This window comes from Gorilla gorilla, chromosome 1 (genome assembly GCF_029281585.2).
Source record: "Gorilla gorilla gorilla isolate KB3781 chromosome 1, NHGRI_mGorGor1-v2.1_pri, whole genome shotgun sequence".
NCBI classification, from domain to species: domain Eukaryota; kingdom Metazoa; phylum Chordata; class Mammalia; order Primates; family Hominidae; genus Gorilla; species Gorilla gorilla.
Window position 1 is genome coordinate 25,814,831 of NC_073224.2, and position 16,839 is coordinate 25,831,669.

At 44.0% G+C, this 16,839-nt stretch overlaps 1 protein-coding gene and 1 long non-coding RNA gene across 2 annotated transcripts in view; both read left to right on the plus strand.

Moving 5' to 3' along the window:
* LOC134758796 (uncharacterized) overlaps positions 1 to 13,009 on the plus strand; it is a 30,099-nt gene extending 17,090 nt beyond the window's left edge. Inside the window, exons 2-3 of the long non-coding RNA XR_010134436.1 lie at positions 11,898 to 11,935; positions 12,046 to 13,009. This is a non-coding gene — a long non-coding RNA (uncharacterized lncRNA). The remainder of the gene's footprint in view (positions 1 to 11,897; positions 11,936 to 12,045) is intronic.
* LOC101149912 (large ribosomal subunit protein uL29-like) lies at positions 10,849 to 11,221 on the plus strand. Its single transcript, XM_063705299.1, has one exon. It carries the CDS (start codon positions 10,850 to 10,852, stop codon positions 11,219 to 11,221), a length of 372 nt encoding a protein of 123 aa, XP_063561369.1. The 5' UTR covers position 10,849.
* Positions 13,010 to 16,839: the final 3,830 nt, after the last annotated feature.

Sequence of the window (16,839 nt, forward strand, 5' to 3'; positions counted from 1 at the left end):
GCAAGACAATTAATTGAACCTAGGAGGCAGGGTTGCAGTGAGCCAAGATTACACCACGGCACTCCAAACTGGGCAACAGAATGAGACTCCATCTCAAAAAAAAAAAAAAAAAAAAAAGAACTTACATTGACTATCAGTAGTGGTTTACCCTTGCTCAGAGGTGGAAAGGTGGTTATTTTTATTTTTCTTCTTTCTCTATTTTCCACATTTTCTAAAATAGACATATATATTTCTAAACATTTCTAAAATAAATTTTTTTTGATACGGAGTCTCACTGTTGCCCAGGCCGAAGTGCGGTGGCATGATCTTGTCTCACTGCAACCTCCGCCTCCCGGGCTCAAGTGACTCTCCTGCCTTAGCCTCCTGAGTAGGTATTACAGGCGCCTGTCACTACGCCCAGTTAATTTTTGTATTTTTAGTGGAGACAGGGTTTCACCATGTTGGCCAGGCTGCTCTCAAACTCATGACCTCAGGTGAATCACTTGCCTTGACCTCCTAAAGTGCTGGGATTACAGGCATGAGCCACCATGCCTAGCCTATAATAACAAAGAAGACAATTAAGCTGCTGTCTTCTCTGGGGTGGTTCCCATTCCCTCTCAGGTGCTATAAAGGTGGAGTGATTTGGGTAAACCCACTTCCTGGGTTTAAGTGTTGACTGCTCAAGTTGCACAGAGTCATGCGTGACTCCGTGAGTTCCGACTGAATCTTCTCTCACCCCTCACTTCCAATCCATTTGCAAATCCTGTTGTCTCTACATTCAAAAATATTATTAATCCAATCTCTTCTTACCTTTCTACTGCTAGTAATTTAGGCATGGCTTAAAATTTTTTCTTTTTACAGAGATGGGGCCTTGCTATGTTGCTCGGACTGGTCTTGAACTCCTGGCCTCAAGCAATCTTCCTATCTCAGATATCATTTTTTTAAAATGAGGCCCTACGTATGAATGTATATTTGCCAAAGTCAGAAAGAACTTACCCCGCACAACAGTCTCCTAACTGGTCTGTCTGCTTCTCCCCTCGCCTTCTGATTTCATTACCCTTGGAAATCAGATTATTTCACTCTCATGCTCAAAGCTCTCCAATGGTCTTCACCAAGATCAACCAGGCCCTGCATACTCTGGCCAGCTCCAGTGTCCACTTGAACTTGATCTCCTCCTCATTGTCTCCTGCCCCCAGCACTCTGGCCTCCTTGTTCTTCCTCAGAAGCCCCAAGGATGCTCCTGTCTTTGCACTGCCTTTTTCTGCCTAGAAACATTTTCCTCCAGATACCCACATGGCTCCGCCTCTTTTATCCTTTAGGGTTATATGTGCTCCTATGTCATCTTATAGGGGAAGTTGTCCCTTACCACCCCATACCAAACAGGACCTCCAATCTCTGTCTTTTTACTTTGCTCTTATTTTCTTCAGAACACTTCTCTCTTCTGTGCCTAGAACAGTGCTTGGCACCTGGCACCCAATACAATCTTGTTGATTGACTAAATGAATAGTGTAATTAACATATACTCATTACTAACGCTAAAATTGATCCAGGTTATGTTTTGGTTTTCTTCAGAGAAATACCAGAATGTTACTATCTTCTACCAGAGAAAACAGGGAAATGAGGTAGTTACTGAGTCATTCCGTCCCAGCCATAACTTCTACCTGAATGACCTAGAAAATTGAGATCAAACTATATTTTGACCCAAATATAACAAGAACTGCTTCAATTTCCTCATTTTGTCAGTGGCAGCCACGCCCTAGTTTGCTGAGATAAATTAGATTTTAGCTGAATGCAGTCATGGATCGCTAGCCTACCTAATGATAAGTAAATGAAATTTCTATTTTATCTCTTTTTAAAATGAGACCTTAGATTTACACTCCTAGTTCTTTATGCACTTCACATACCTCTATGTGCACTCAATTTTTAATCTCTTTGTGCACTTTGATTTTAAGGCTTAAGTAATCTTGTTTATAGAATAAATGTTTTGTCTAAATATCAGAAGAGCTACTGGTTCTTTGTTTATTTCTTGAATTTGTGCCCTAAGGCCTAACTCTTTCCAATTGTGAGCATATTTTCCTCAACTGTATTTGAAAAGGGGGATTTTCCTTTCCTTCTGTCACTTTCTCAGTGAGTCACCTCCTGAGAAGTGGCTACTTCTTTCCACCTCATTCTTTGTTCCCTTAATCCAAGACAAAAATATAAAATAACACATAAAAAACTAACTGGGCCAGGCACGGTGGCTCACACCTGTAATCCCAGCACTTTGGGAGGCCGAGGTGGGTGGATCATAAGGTCAGGAGTTCGAGACCAGCCTGGCCAACATGGTGAAACCCTGTCTCTACTAAAAATACAAAAATTAGCTGGGCATGGTGGTGTGTGCCTATAATCCCAGCTACTCAAGAGGCTGAGGCAGGAGAATCACTCAAACCCGGGAGGCAGAGGTTGTAGTGAGCTGAGATCATGCTGCTGCACTGCAGCCTGAGCCACAGAGCGAGACTCCGTCTCAAACAAACAAACAAACAAAAAAACTAACTGGAGAGATATTCTGTGTTCATAGATTGGAAGACTCAATATTGTGAAGATGTCAGTCCTTTCCAGCTTCATCTATAGATTCCTTGCAATCCTAAACAAAATTCTACAAGTTGTTTTGTGGATAACACCAAACTGATCATAAAATGTATACGGAAGGCAGAACACCAATAATAACAACACAATCCTAAAAAAGAAGACAAAGTTAGAGGGCTGACACTATCTGACTTCAAGGCTTATTACAAAACTACAGTAATTGGGGCAGTGTGCTATGGTGAAAGAATAGGCAAGTAGATCAATGGAACAGAAAAGAGAGCTCAGAAATAGACCCACACAAATAGTCCACTAATCTTTAACAAACGAGCAGAGGCAGTTCAATGCAGAAGGGACAGCCTTTTCAACAAATGGTGCTGGAACAACTGCACATCCATAGGCAAAACAAAAGCAAAAACAAAACTAAACGCAGACCTTACAACTTTTGCACAAATCAGCTGAGAATATCATATGTAGACCTATATGCAAAATGTAAAACAAAAAAAGTTTGAGAAGAAGAAAACATAAGAGAAAATCTAGTGACTCTGGGTTTGGCAGTGACTTTTGAGATACACCAAAAATGTGATCCGTGAAAGAAAAAAATTGGTAAGTTGGACTTAGTTAAAATTAAAAACTTCCTCTCTGAAAAAGATGCTATTAAGAGGATGGAAAGGCAAGCTACAGACTGAGAGATTGTATTTGCCAAACACATATCTGATAAATGACTGGTATCCAAAATGTACCAAACAACGCTTAAAACTGAATTTTAAGAAAACAACTTAACTAAAAAAATCAGCAAAACATCTGAACAGACACCTCATAAAAGAAGAGATAAAGATGGGTGGGTGCAGTGGCTCATGCCTGTAATACCAGCACTTTGGGAGGCCAAGGTGGGGGGATCACCTGAGGTCAGGAGTTTGAGACCAGCCTGGCCAACATGGTGAAACCCCATCTCTACTGAAAATACAAATATTAGCCAGGTGTGATGGCATACGCCAGTAATCCCAGAAACTCGGGAGGCTGAGGCAGGAGAATTGCTTGGACCTGGGAGGCGGAGGTTGCAGTGAGCTGAGATTGTGCCACTGCACTCCAGCCTGGGCAACAGAGCAAGACTCTGTCTCAGAAAAAAAAAAAAAAGAAGAAAGTCATGCACAGAGAGGGAAGAAGGCCGGCCACCTGAGGGTGGCAGCAGAGTGTGGAGTTATGGGACTGACGCCAAGGCACGCCTGGGGCTACCAGAAGCTGTAAAGGGCAAGGAAGGATCCTCCCCTAGAGGGTTCAGAGAGCATAGCCCTACTGACACCTTGATTTTGGACTTCTGGCCTCCAGAACTGTGAGAGAAGAAATTTCTTGTTTCAAGCCATTCCAGTTTGTGGTACTTTTTTCCTGCAGGCCTAGGAAACAGATACACCTGGATACCATGTGATGACAATGGCGCTTTGTCTCTGTGCTCTTCCCTTCAAAAACCCATCACTCCAGTCTAATCATGATAAAAACAGCAGGCAAATTACAATACAAGGCATCCTACAAAACACCTGACCAGTACTCCTCAAAGCTGTCAAGGTTGGCCGGGCACAGTGACTCTCGCCTGTAACCCCAGCACTTTGGGAGGCCAAGGTGGGAGGAACACTTGAGCCCAGAAGTTCAAGACCAGCTTGGGCAACATAGTGAGACACTGTCTCTACAAATAATTAGAAAATTAGCTGAGTGTGGTGGTGCACGCCTGTGGTCCCAGCTGCTTAGGAGGCTGAGGTGGGAGGTTCGATTGAGCCTGGGAGGTTGAGGCTGCAGTGAGCTATGATTGCACATTGCACTCCAGCCTGGGTGACAGAGCAGGACCCCATCTCAATTAAAAAAAAAAAAAAGGCCAAGCACTGTGGCTCACGCCTGTATTCCCAGCACTTTGGGAGGCCGAGTCAGGTGGATCATGAGGTCAGGAGTTCAAGACCAGCCTGGCCAATATGGTGAAACTTCATCTCTACTAAAAATAAAGAAATTAGCCAGGCATGGTGGTGCACGCCTATAGTCCCAGCTACTAGGAAGGCTGAGGCAGGAGAATCGTTTGAACCCAGGAGGTGGAGGTTGCAGTGAGCAGAGATCATGCCACTGCACTCCAGCCTGGGCGACAGAGTGAGGCTCCGTCTCAAAAAAAGAAAAAAATAATAAAACACACACACACACAGACACACACACAAATCTTGCAAGGCCATCAAAAACAAGGAAAGTCTGAGAAACTGTCACAACTAAGACGAGCCTAAGGAGACATGACAGCTAAATGTAATGTGGACTCCTGGATGGGATATTGGAACAGAAAAAGGTATACAGTAAGGATATCTGACTAAACTGTGGACTTTAGCTAATACTAATGCATCAATATTGGTTCATTAATTCTAACAAATGTACCCTACTAGTGTAAGATGTTAATAATAGGGGAAACTGCGGGTGGGGTATACAGGAATGCTCTGTACCATCTTCTCAATTTTGCTGTAAACCCGAAAGTGTTCAGATTAAAAGTCTTTAAAAATGAACATAAAAATAAAAAGAAAATAAACGAACACAAGGTAGCCTGCCGCTTTAACTCACAGTCAACCCTCTTTGCTTTCATGAGAGCAGTCTGGTTTTTACCCTCCCGTTGTCAACACCCTCTCCTGTCCCTGTTTCCATGAAGATTGGTTTCTCTTTAGTATTCCCCACTTCTCTTCCCATCAGCAATCTCGGTACAAAATCACCTGCCATGGTCCGTTTCCCAAAGTCCCAGGTTTTGTCAGGAACGTTGAGGGTGGGCTTTGGAGCTCTTCATCCCTTCTTGTCTTCATCTCAAGTTTTCTTCAATATGTATTCAGAATAAATTGTTTCTGAGAATAATTGTATGTCCTTGCGAGAGATGACAGAGAGGATGTTTGCAGCACAAATAACCAACAAAGATCACTCAAGAATAATAAAGAGTTTCTACAGATCACTAGAAAAAAGACAACTCAATATAGAAAAATGAGCAAAAACCAGATAAATGCATTTCACAGAAGAGGAACCACATATGGCCAATAAATATACAAAAAGACATTAAACCACAGGAGACTGTACAGCATCTGCACAATGGAAGACCATTTTATACCCATGCGATTATTAAATGAAGTCTGCCAATACCAAGTATTAGAGATCAAATGATCAGTGGGATCTCCTACATATTACCAATGAGAAACTAAAGTAGCACAGTCGCTTTGGAAAATAATTTGGTAGTGTTCTGTCTAATTGAATATTTGCCTATTTGATATTCTACTTCTAGGTAAATATCCAAGAGACTCTTTAGCACATGTGCACCAAGATAATATACAAGAATGTTCACAGAATTCTTGTTCTATACAGGGAAGAATGGGAAAAAAAATGTCCTTTGACAAGAGAATAGACAAATAAATTATGGTATATCTACACAATGGGATATCATACGACAGTGAACATAAAGTAACTCCAGCCACGTTCAACAACTTGGATGAATTTTAGCCATGCAATGTTAAGTAACAAGCAAAATTAAGCAATATATTGGTTAGACATACGTATGTACAGGATAAACCAAAACCAAAACCAAAAAAGGATCAGAATGATAAACACAAAATTCAGAGTATTAACTCCCTTTAAGAGGCAAGCAGGGATAGGCCAGGTGTGATGGCTCATGCCTGTAATCCCAACACTTCGGGAGGCTGAGGCCGGCATATCATCAGGTCGGGAGTTCGAGACCAGCCCGGCCAACATGGTGAAACCCCATCTCTACTAAAAATACAAAAATTAGCTGGCGTGGTGGTGGGTGCCTGTAATCCCAGCTACTCGGGGGGCTGAGGCAGAAGAATCATTTGAACCCGGGAGGCGGAGGTTGCGGTGAGCCGAGGTCGCACCATTGCACTCCAGCCTGGGCGACAGAGTGAGACTCCATCTCAAAAAAAAAAAAAAAAGAAAAAGGCAAGCAGGGACATGGGATAGTGGTGAGCATGTAGGGAGATGTATATCCATGGTAAATTTTTAATTCTTGAGTGAGGCTGGCTTAGCAGTGTTTGTTATGCAATAAAAATAAATAATGAAAGTAAAAGACGGGCCACGTAAGGACTGATCATGATTATGTGTCATGAACCGAGGACTATGCTTGGTACAGTGCCTCGCATTTAAGGCCCAAAATTAAACAAAACGAAAAGCTCAGTTGATAACTATCTTAGTATATTCCTGCTGCTATGAAAAAAGACCACAGACTGGGTCATTTATACAAATGTCACAATATAAATTTATTTTTTCACAATTCTGGAGGCTGTGAAGTCCAAGATCAAGGTGCCAGCGGGTTTGGTGTCTGGTGAGGGCTTCTTCTCCACTTCCAAGATGGTGTCTCTTGCTGCATCTTCAGATGGCAAAAGGGGTGACGGGGACTGTGGTGCTTCCTTCAACCTCTTTGACAAGGGCACTAATCCCACTAGTCACGGGGACGACTTAATCACCTCCTAAAGGCCCCACCTCTTAATACTACTATCACACTGGTGATTATGTTTCAACATAGGAATTTGGGGGGACACATTCAGGCCATAGCAATAACTTTTATGGAAAGAAAGACAAAATGTTTGGCTGATCATGGGACTAAGGAGTTGCATTTGTCCAGACAAAGAGCTGGGTGACACATTCCAGGTGGAGGCTTTTCCTTGGAGTTTTTCCCTTGGAAGTCGTGGACTCCGCTTTACCCACCTCTGCAGTCCTGTGCCCGCTCCCTTCTCTGTCTCAGCTTCCTGATGCTGGTGGGGGTAGCTCTCCTGGCCCATTGCCTGTCCTCAGTGCCCGCTGTTCACGTAATCACACACTCCTCATATTTTAATTCATTTCCTTGTAGCCACTTACTTTTAAATTCATTTACCATTTTTGTTTTGCCTCAGAAGTTTACTAACTGCTGCAATTAATTAATTAATTAATTGTTGAGACAGAGTTACCCAGGCTTGAGTGCAGTGACACAATCACAGCTCACTGCAGCCTCAACCTCCTGGGATCAATGATCCTCCCACCTCAGCCTCCCTAGTAGCTGGGACTACAGGTATGTGCCACCACACTCAGCTAATTTTTAATTTTTTTGTCGAGATACAGTCTCACTATGTTGCCAGGTTGGTCTCAAACTCCTGGGCTCAAGTGAGCCTCCTACCTCAGCTTCCCAAAGTGCTGGGATTATAGGCATGAGCCACCACGCCCAGCCGCTTGCTGCAATCTAAGAAGTGAACCACAGGCTGGGAGCGGTGGCTCACGCCTGTAATCCCAGCACTTTGGGAGGCCAAGGCAGGTGGATCACGAGGTCAGGAGATCGAGACCATCCTGGCTAACACGGTGAAACCCCGTCTCTACTAAAAATACAAAAAATTAGCCGGGCGAGGTGGCGGGCGCCTGTAGTCCCAGCTGCTGGGGAGGCTGAGGCAGGAGAATGGCGTGAACCCAGGAGGTGGAGCCTGCAGTGAGCCGAGATCGCGCCACTGCACTCCAGCCTGGGCGAGAGCGAGACTCCGTCTCAAAAAAAAAAAAAAAAAAAAAAAAAAAGAAGTGAACCACAATAAAGCAAAGTCGACGGAGACAAGAGGGCAAGGAATTGAGCCTGGTGGAAAAACTTGTTCAATTTCATCCACTGGTAAGACTTGATCGTTTCCATCACCCATTGTTTCTCCCCTTTGTGCCTTTAGGTAGGAGAATGTCTGATGTAAGCCACAAAATTTTACTCACAAATCGCACATCAGAAGTCTGGAGATTGGCAGTCCCAGAGGTGGTTCATGTACTGTTTCCACAGTATCGGGGCCCGCGATCGGCTGCTCTTGGCTTTCCTTTTTCTGGTGCCAGCTCTGTGCAGCTGCAGCACATAGCACCAAGTCCTCACAAGACAACGTCCAAGCTAGGAGGCGGGGAGAGCTCTCTCCTTCTATCACGGAGGAGTATCTTTCCCCAAGTGTTCTGGATCTCTGTTGAATCACATGCCTGCCTCAAAGGAGCAAAGAAGGAATGAGATTTCCATGATTCATTTAGCTTAACCGTGATTCATTCCTGGGTGCCGGACATAAAGCCAGATGCGCCTTGAACACAACTGGCCTTGAAAGAGGTGTAGAATGGCTGTGGGGAAAGCAAACCATGGCCTCTGTCACCCATTTGCTCTCTGGGTACTTCAGAATTGGCATTCAAATGACAATACCAGTGCTCTATATCTCACAGCACTTCACAGTTTGCAAAGCGTTCATGCACAGTGTTTCATTCGATTCTCCCCACCACCATGTGAGATGCAAGAACAGCTGTTCTTCTTCTTTGGTAGAGAGGGAGACTGAGAACTGCAGGCAGTGAGTGATTCATCCAAGGTTTTGCAGCTTCTCAGAGCCGGAAATAGGACAAGGGCTTCCGACAAGGATGTCCAATATCTTTTCTACAATTCCTTCCAATGAGCACATGTGGGATAACACTGGCAGCTCATAGATGTAGTTGCCCTGTAAGTTCTGTGTGAATTTCCTCCATGGGATGATGCCCTGTGTGCTCCCAATAGATGTAGAGCGATGGGCGCTGTGTGGCTCAGCAGAGGCAGCTGCGGAGGAGTGAGTGGTGAAGCATTTTTACACAGACACGTCTTGTGCAAACTAAGCAATGCCTGGACACAGGATGATGTCCTGTGATGAAGCAGCAGATGGAGGCTGCAGATGTGTGAAGGTTGCGTTCGGCCCACATGGAATCCAAGAGCTCCACAAGGCATCGCGGCTGTCCAACTTCCTGTCAGAATTGGCACCGAGACGAGCTCCAGCTCCTAGCTTACTCTTAATTTAAACCAAATAAGAGAGAGGAGATGACTCGAAGGAAGCATCTGGGTGCACGGACACCAGAGGAAAGCAGGAGATGGAAGGCAGCGAGAGTTCCCAGGATTTACAAATGGATCCTCTTGTCATTGCTTGCCATCTGGTCCTGTGCCTGGTCCCCACCCCTCACAGTCAGCTGGAAAGCTGTCTGATAATGCTCTCGGGTGGGCTTCGCTAGCAGCAGTCTATGTTGGAAAGTAGTTTCCTTTCTGGAAAGTAGTTTGGAAACATATATTATGATGCATGAAAATGTAAGACCACTTCAACCATGGACCCCATCCTTGAGATTTCAATTAAGGAAATAACTAAAATAAAGGAAATAGCTAAAATGAAGGAAGCCAGGCACGGTGGCTCACATCTGTAATCCCAGCATTTTGGGAGGCCGAGGCTGGTGGATCACTTGAGGTCAGGAGTTTGAGACCAGTCTGGCAAACATGGAGAAACCAGCTCTACTAAAAATACAAAAACTAGCCTGATGTGGTGGTGGGCGCCTGTAATCCCAGCTACTCGGGAGGCTGAAGCACGAGAATCACTTGAACCCAGGAGGCAGAGGCTGCAGTGAGCCGAGATTGCACCACTGTGCTCCAGCCTGGGCAGCAGGGAGAGACTCCATCTCAAAAAATAAAATAAAATAATAAAGTAAAATGAAGGAAAAAATCTGTATGTATGGTGATGGCTATTATTTTGTTGTACATATGCAAGTGAAGAGTTGGAAGCAAACTAAACCTTCAACAGCAGTAACCCTGTGGTCTACTTAATGGAATCTAAGCCATTGTTAACAAGTAGAATTATGAAGATGATGCATTCAACAAATATTTATTGAATGCTTCTAATATGCCAAGCACTGTATTGAAGACTGAAACAGTAAACAAAGCAGCCCAAATTCCTACTTTCTCCCAGTTTATGCTCTAGTGTGAATGGCAAAGGAGAGCTGCTGCGACAAGAAAAGAGGTGAAGATCAGAATTAAGTGAAAAACGCAGAGGAGAAAAACTACACCTATCACGTGACTCTTTCCATGCAATGCGTTCAATTCCACAGACAAGGGTTGAAGGGAAACAAGGACGAATAAAGACAGACAGCTGATGGAATGATGTGGCTCTGAACCAGTTTCTTTCCTTTACTGTTTTTCCAATGTCTTTAGTGCAATATTTAAAAAAAATCAAAATGAGAAAAATCATCTGATATTTTTAGCATGCACTTTCCTGTTCCAAAAAGAGATATATTTATCCAACTTTGTGGAAGCCCAAGAAAAAAATATAATAAAAACATGTTTGTGGAAAGAAGGGAAGCCTGGGTGCAGTGGCTCATGTCTGTAATCCCAGCACTTTTGGAGGCTGAGGTGAGAGGAGTTCGCTTGAGTCCAGGAGTTCGAGGCCAGCCTGGGCAACACAGTGAGATCCCACCTGTACAAAACATTAAAAAATTAGCCAGGTGTGGGAATAGGCGTCGGCGTCGGCGGCCTGTGCAGGCAGCAATGGCCAAGATCAAGGCTCGAGATCTTCACGGGAAGAAGAAGGAGGAGCTGCTGAAACAGCTGGATGACCTGAAGGTGGAGCTGTCCCAGCTGCGCGTTGCCAAAGTGACAGGCGGTGCGGCCTCCAAGCTCTCTAAGATCCGAGTCGTCCACAAATCCATTGCCCGTTTTCTCACAGTTATTAACCAGACTCAGAAAGAAAACCTCAGGAAATTCAACAAGGGCAAGAAGTACAAGCCCCTGGACCTGCGGCCTAAGAAGACACGCGCCATGCGCCACAGGCTCAACAAGCACGAGGAGCACCTGAAGACCAAGAAGCAGCAGTGGAAGGAGCGGCTGTGCCTGCTGCGGAAGTACACGGTCAAGGCCTGAGGAGCACGTTGTCAATAAAGCACAGCTGGCTGAGAAAAAAAAATTAGCCGGGTGTGGTGGTGCATGCCTGTGGTCCTAGCTTCTTGGGAGGCTGAGGTGGGAGGACAGCTTGAGCCCAGTAGGTGGAGGCTATAGTGAGCTGTGGTCATCTCACTGCACTCCAACCTGGATGACAGAACGATACCCTGTCCCCCATCCCCAGAAAAAAGGAAGAAGGGAAGAAGGAAGGGAAAGAGAAAGGAAGGGAGGGAAATGGATAGATGTAGCTTTTGTGTTTATTTTGGGCTGTAATCTGAGCCCTTTTGTCTGCATACTTATCTCTGTAGGTTCCAAGCCCATGAGAATGAAATGAAAGGTTTAAATGTCATCCTGGTTTGTTTTTGTAAATGATTCCCTGTTTATTGTCACCACCATAGTTCACTTGAGATCCAGTAAAGGTAAATTCTCTAAACAACTACAAAAACACCAAGTATCTGGGGACTACCTGCAGCCAAATTCTATTATAACCTCTAAATTCTAACTCTAACAATATAAACTGTTTTTTTCATAAGTGCCTGCTGTCTAAGTCCCAACCACCCATCCACCTAGACGCAGATGATTCTATGTAGACTACTGTTGTTACAGGATGACTGTGATGTGTATTTCTTTTAAAATATTTTCTTTTCTTGTTTTCTAGATCCAGTGGGCAGAGTCCGGGGCACTTTCGGTAAAGAGGTGAGATTACGAAGCTCTTTTTTGCTGCTGCCTGTATTTTCCACCATCTGCTCCCATATTCCTGCTACTTAGAGTCCACCTGCTGCTTCAGCCATGTCATTTGTCTTCAGGTCCTGCCCTGGGCTCCTCTGTGGCATTGCCCTGCACTGAACAGCTGTTGTTTTAGGACAGGCTGCATTTCCATGAGTACAAGATGGTCTTTGCAGGTGGCTGGTACATGAATTTTAAGCTTGTTGAGTGCTTTGAGATATGAAGCTAAAAATACATGTGGGAGGTGTGTGTGTGTGTGTGTGTGTGTGTGTGTGTGTGTGTGTGTTTGAGAGAGAGATTATTCTTTGTACAAAGAAAAAGTGACAAGGGGTTATATGCCGCTGATGTTCCTGCATCATCATCATCAAATGCTGTTTATTAAGCTTCCTCCACATTGCTGATGTTAAGGGCTTGCAGATTCTCCCGGGTTTCTCTTTTCTTCCTCTCCCTGTACTCAGCTTCCAACATCATTCTACCCTTCCAGCTCTTACCTTAGCAGTTTTGTACTAGTTTCTGTACTAAGACTTGACTACTCAATGTTATGAAGAAGAACAGGAATGCTGTGGCCAAAGAGGGATGGCCCAATATGCAAAAGCACACACCCTCACACCTTCTCAAAGAACAGGACAGAGCATCACTTGAGCCTCTCTAAGGAAGCCCTGAAATGATGTATCATTTGGACCAGTTTGGACCAACATGGGACAGACAACATGGACCGTGTTAGTTCCAGAACTCCTTATGGGTCATCTGAGTTTGTCACTAACCCTACATTAATCTCAACTTCTCCCTCTGCCCAGTCCTGCTTCTGTTTCCTTCCTGACACAGCTGTTGACCCAAGGGCCCTCCATAATAAATACTTATCCTGCCTACTATCCACCTCGCTGTCTGCTTACTGGAGAACCCAATCTGCAATGGTTCGTGCTAGAAGTGATTTGAGAAAGAGAAGATGACTGGGTATGGTGGCTCACACCTGTAATCACAGCACTTTGGGAGGCGAAGTTGGGAAGATCACTTGAAGCCAGGAGTTTAAGAACAGCCTGGCCAACACAGTGAGACCCTGTAATGATTACATTTTTTTTCAATGAATTGGGCATGGTGGTGCACTCCTTAAGTCCCAACTACTCGGGAGGCTAAGGCAGAAGGATCTCTGGAACCCAGGTGTTTGAGGCTGCAGTGAGCTGTGATTGCACCACTGCATTCTAGCCTGGCTGACAGAGTGAGACCTTGCTGAGAAAGAGAGAAGGAGGTGGGGGAAGAGGGAGGGAAGAAAGAAGGGAAGGAAAGAAAGAAAAAGAAAGAAAGAAAAAAATAAAGAAAGGAAGGAAGGAGAGATAAGAGAGAGAGAAAGGAAGGAAGGAAGGGAGGGAGGGGAAGAAGGAATAAAGAAAGAAAAAGAGAAAGGAAGGAAAAAGGGAAAGGAAGGAAGGAGGGAGGGAGGAAGAAAAGGAAAGCAAGTGGCTAGATGAGGTTTGAGAGTTGAATCCCTCTCTGGCTGGCAATGAGGAACCCATAGCTGGTGATCAGTGGAGCAAAGACAGACCTGGCACAAAGTGGTAACCCGTAACCCAGTTTTTATGACTTGCTGCTCTACTGAATGGTAGGCCAGAGGGAAGGAATGTTCTAGCTGGTGGAGGTATCTGGTATTTTAGGAATATGTGGGGAATAGTAACTACAAGGACAACAGAACTGAGGAGCTATTGATGATCTAAGCATGATTGATGATTAGAAGAAAGTAATGAAAGGCTAAGTGCATTAAGAAGCTCTTATCTTTTCCAGGAGGAGGACAGAGAAAGCTCAGGACAAGGCACAGGACTTAATCATCAGCATGGTAGGACTCCAAAGAGCTCCACACAAAATCTTGTGCATGAATGTTCATTGCAGCATTCTTCACAATAGCCAAAAGGTGGAAACAACCCAAATGTCCATCAATGAACTGATGGATATCAAAACATATCCACACCACCTCTGAACTATTATTTGGCCATAAAAGGAGTGAAGTACTGACACATGCTACAACATGGATGAACCTTGAAAACATGATGCTAAGTGAAAGAAACCAGTCTCAAGAGTCCAGATGTTATATAAATCAATTTATATGAAAGTCAAGAATAGGGGAATCTATAGAGAAAGTAGATTTGTGGTTGCTTAGGGCTAGGGGTGGGCTGAGTCATAGGGATAGGTAAATGATAGCTACAAGTTACGGCTTTTCTTTTAAAGGTGATGAAAATATTCTAATTTTGACCACAGTGATGGTTGTACGACTCCGTGAATATACTAGAAACCACTGAATTGAACTCATTAAATGAGTGACTTGTACGGTATATATAAAGCATAAGGCTATTTAAAAAGTAAAGGCGGGAAAACCTAGGTGCAGACACATTACTATACTAAACGGGGGGAAAATAGGCCTTCTGCTGGTAATTGAGGCAAAATTCTCACCTCCATTGAGCAGCAGAACTCACTCCCTCAGCCATGTGGAGCTCTCTTAAGATGATCTGACTGTGTTGTTGGATAAATGCTGTCATTCATTGACATCCCAGTTGACACATTGCAACAAAAATCATTGTGACAAGGGCAGAAAAAGAACGTTCTCCTAGATTCACCAAATCAATGACAAATGAGCGAGTCTTCTGCTTTTATAGCTGGAAGAACTTCATAAAGTAAGCTGAGCACATTTCCATCAGGCCAGGCTAAGAGTCAGACTTTTCCAGGCATTGTATGTCTCCACCGCTTCTTTCTGTCACCTCTTAAAGGGCATCAGAGGTTATTTCACAGAGGCAAGTGATGTATTCCCAGGAGACACAATGATAATGAAGGAGCCAGAGATTTCTGGTTATAGAATTGCCTCTGCCGCCAAAAGGCTGAAGATCTTTTGGAAATTAATTTAGCCAAATGTAGATAATTTCAATTTTTCCCATCTAAAAATGCAGAGGGTAGGCTATGTGGTATCCTAGCACCTTTCAATGATGATATTCTAGATGCTATTTTTTGGGATACCTGAGAGCCTTTTGGTCTGATTCTGGCTTTCAGGATGGAATACCACAGAGTGCAATGACTGTGTAGTTGAATGTCATATTCTAAGACTGAGTTGAGCATTATCTGCCAAAAAGGGTCCTTCTGGCTTTGTTCTTATGGGAAGTCAAGAGCAGTGAGTGGTGAGTGGTCCTATTATGTGGTTCTGGCACTCAGCTTTCCTAAACTTTCATCTTGGAGAGGACTCTGGATCCCATCCCTGCCCTCCGTTAAAAACTCTTCCATCAGAATTGCCAAAGACCTCATCATTTCCAAAAGCCTTTTAGTAGTTATTACCTTCTGTATGGTAACATTTAATACCATTTTACCCGCTTTTGTCCACGAAGCTCTCCTGTTCTACGGCTTTATGGTGCTTTTTTCTTTCTATTACCCTGCTTCTTCTGGAACACACTTTGTTTGTCTCCATGGGTCCTTCTATGTTGTCCTCTCTTTGGAGTGGACATCCTTCAATGTCTTCCTTTGGCCTTCTTCTCTCCCTTCTCCACTGGCTTCTTCAGGGAGATGACTCACTCTCACAATTTCAGCTGTTATTTTTGTATCTTTCTCTCCTGGAACACATCTCCACCTCTGACCACTTCGTGGAATTCTAAGTTTCTAACGGCTTGCTGAACATCATCACTTGAATGTCCTGCCAATGCATCGAATTCAGCATACTCAAAATAGACCTTGTCTTTGTCCCCAAAGTGGTTCTGTTTCCTAACTGGTGTTTCCCAGGCACCTGGCGTCAAAACTCCCAAGGCATCCATTGATCACCATGGACGCCTCCCTTCCCCTCAGACCCCATATCAGATCTGGCCTCCACAGTGTCTTGGCAACCTCTTAACTTTTGTATCTTCTATGTACCCACTCAGCTGCAGGCTTGCAGCTCGCATCCTCCCTTTCTCATGCCATTGGGCATGAGAAAGTTTCCCCAATGGTACTCTAGCTTCCATCCCCTCAGCCTCTTCAGCGACCTTCTCCGTTATTTCTGGCATTGGGTGCTTCTCTCCTCTCCCTTCAAACTTTGCCTTTCCATCAGTATTGTAACATCCTTCATGTCTGTGGAGAACAAGTTATCTAAACACTTATTTATTTACTTTTTAGAGAAAAGATCTTACTCTGTCATCCAGGCTGGAGTGCAATGGCATGATCATGGCTTACTGTAACCTTGACCTCCTGGGCTCAAGCAATCCTCTAGACTCAACCTCTTGAGGAGCTAGGACTATGGGTGTGTGCCACCATGCCTGGCTAAGTTTTAAATACTTTTGTAGAGATGGGGTCTTGCTATATTGCCCAGGGTGATCTTGAACTCCTGGCCTCCAGCAATCCTCCTACTTCAGCCTCCCAAAATGCTGAGATTACAGGCATGAACCACTATGCCTGGCCTATACTATTTATCAACATCTTCCTCCCATTAGCTTAATTTTAATTAATTATATTTAATTAAAATATTATTCATAAACTCTACCTTTCAAAAATGTACAATCGAGTGGTTTTCAGTATATTCACAGGTCATGCAGCCACCACTGCCATGTAGTCCCAGGATATTTTCATCACTCCAAAAAGAAATACCATACCCATTAGGAGTCTTTTCCCATTCTCCCCTATTCCCAGCTTCTGGCAAACACTAATTGATTCTCTGTCTCCATACATTTGCCTGTTCTGGATGCTTCATAAGAATGCAATCATTCAACACGTGGTCCTTTGTTGTTGGCTTCTTTCACTTAGCATACTGTCGACAAGGTTCATCCATGTGGCAGTGTATATCAGAACTTCATTCTTTCATGGTTGAATACTCTGATTTCTATTCAGATCTCTTTTGCCTTTATGGCTGAATAATGTCTCATTGTACAAATATACCA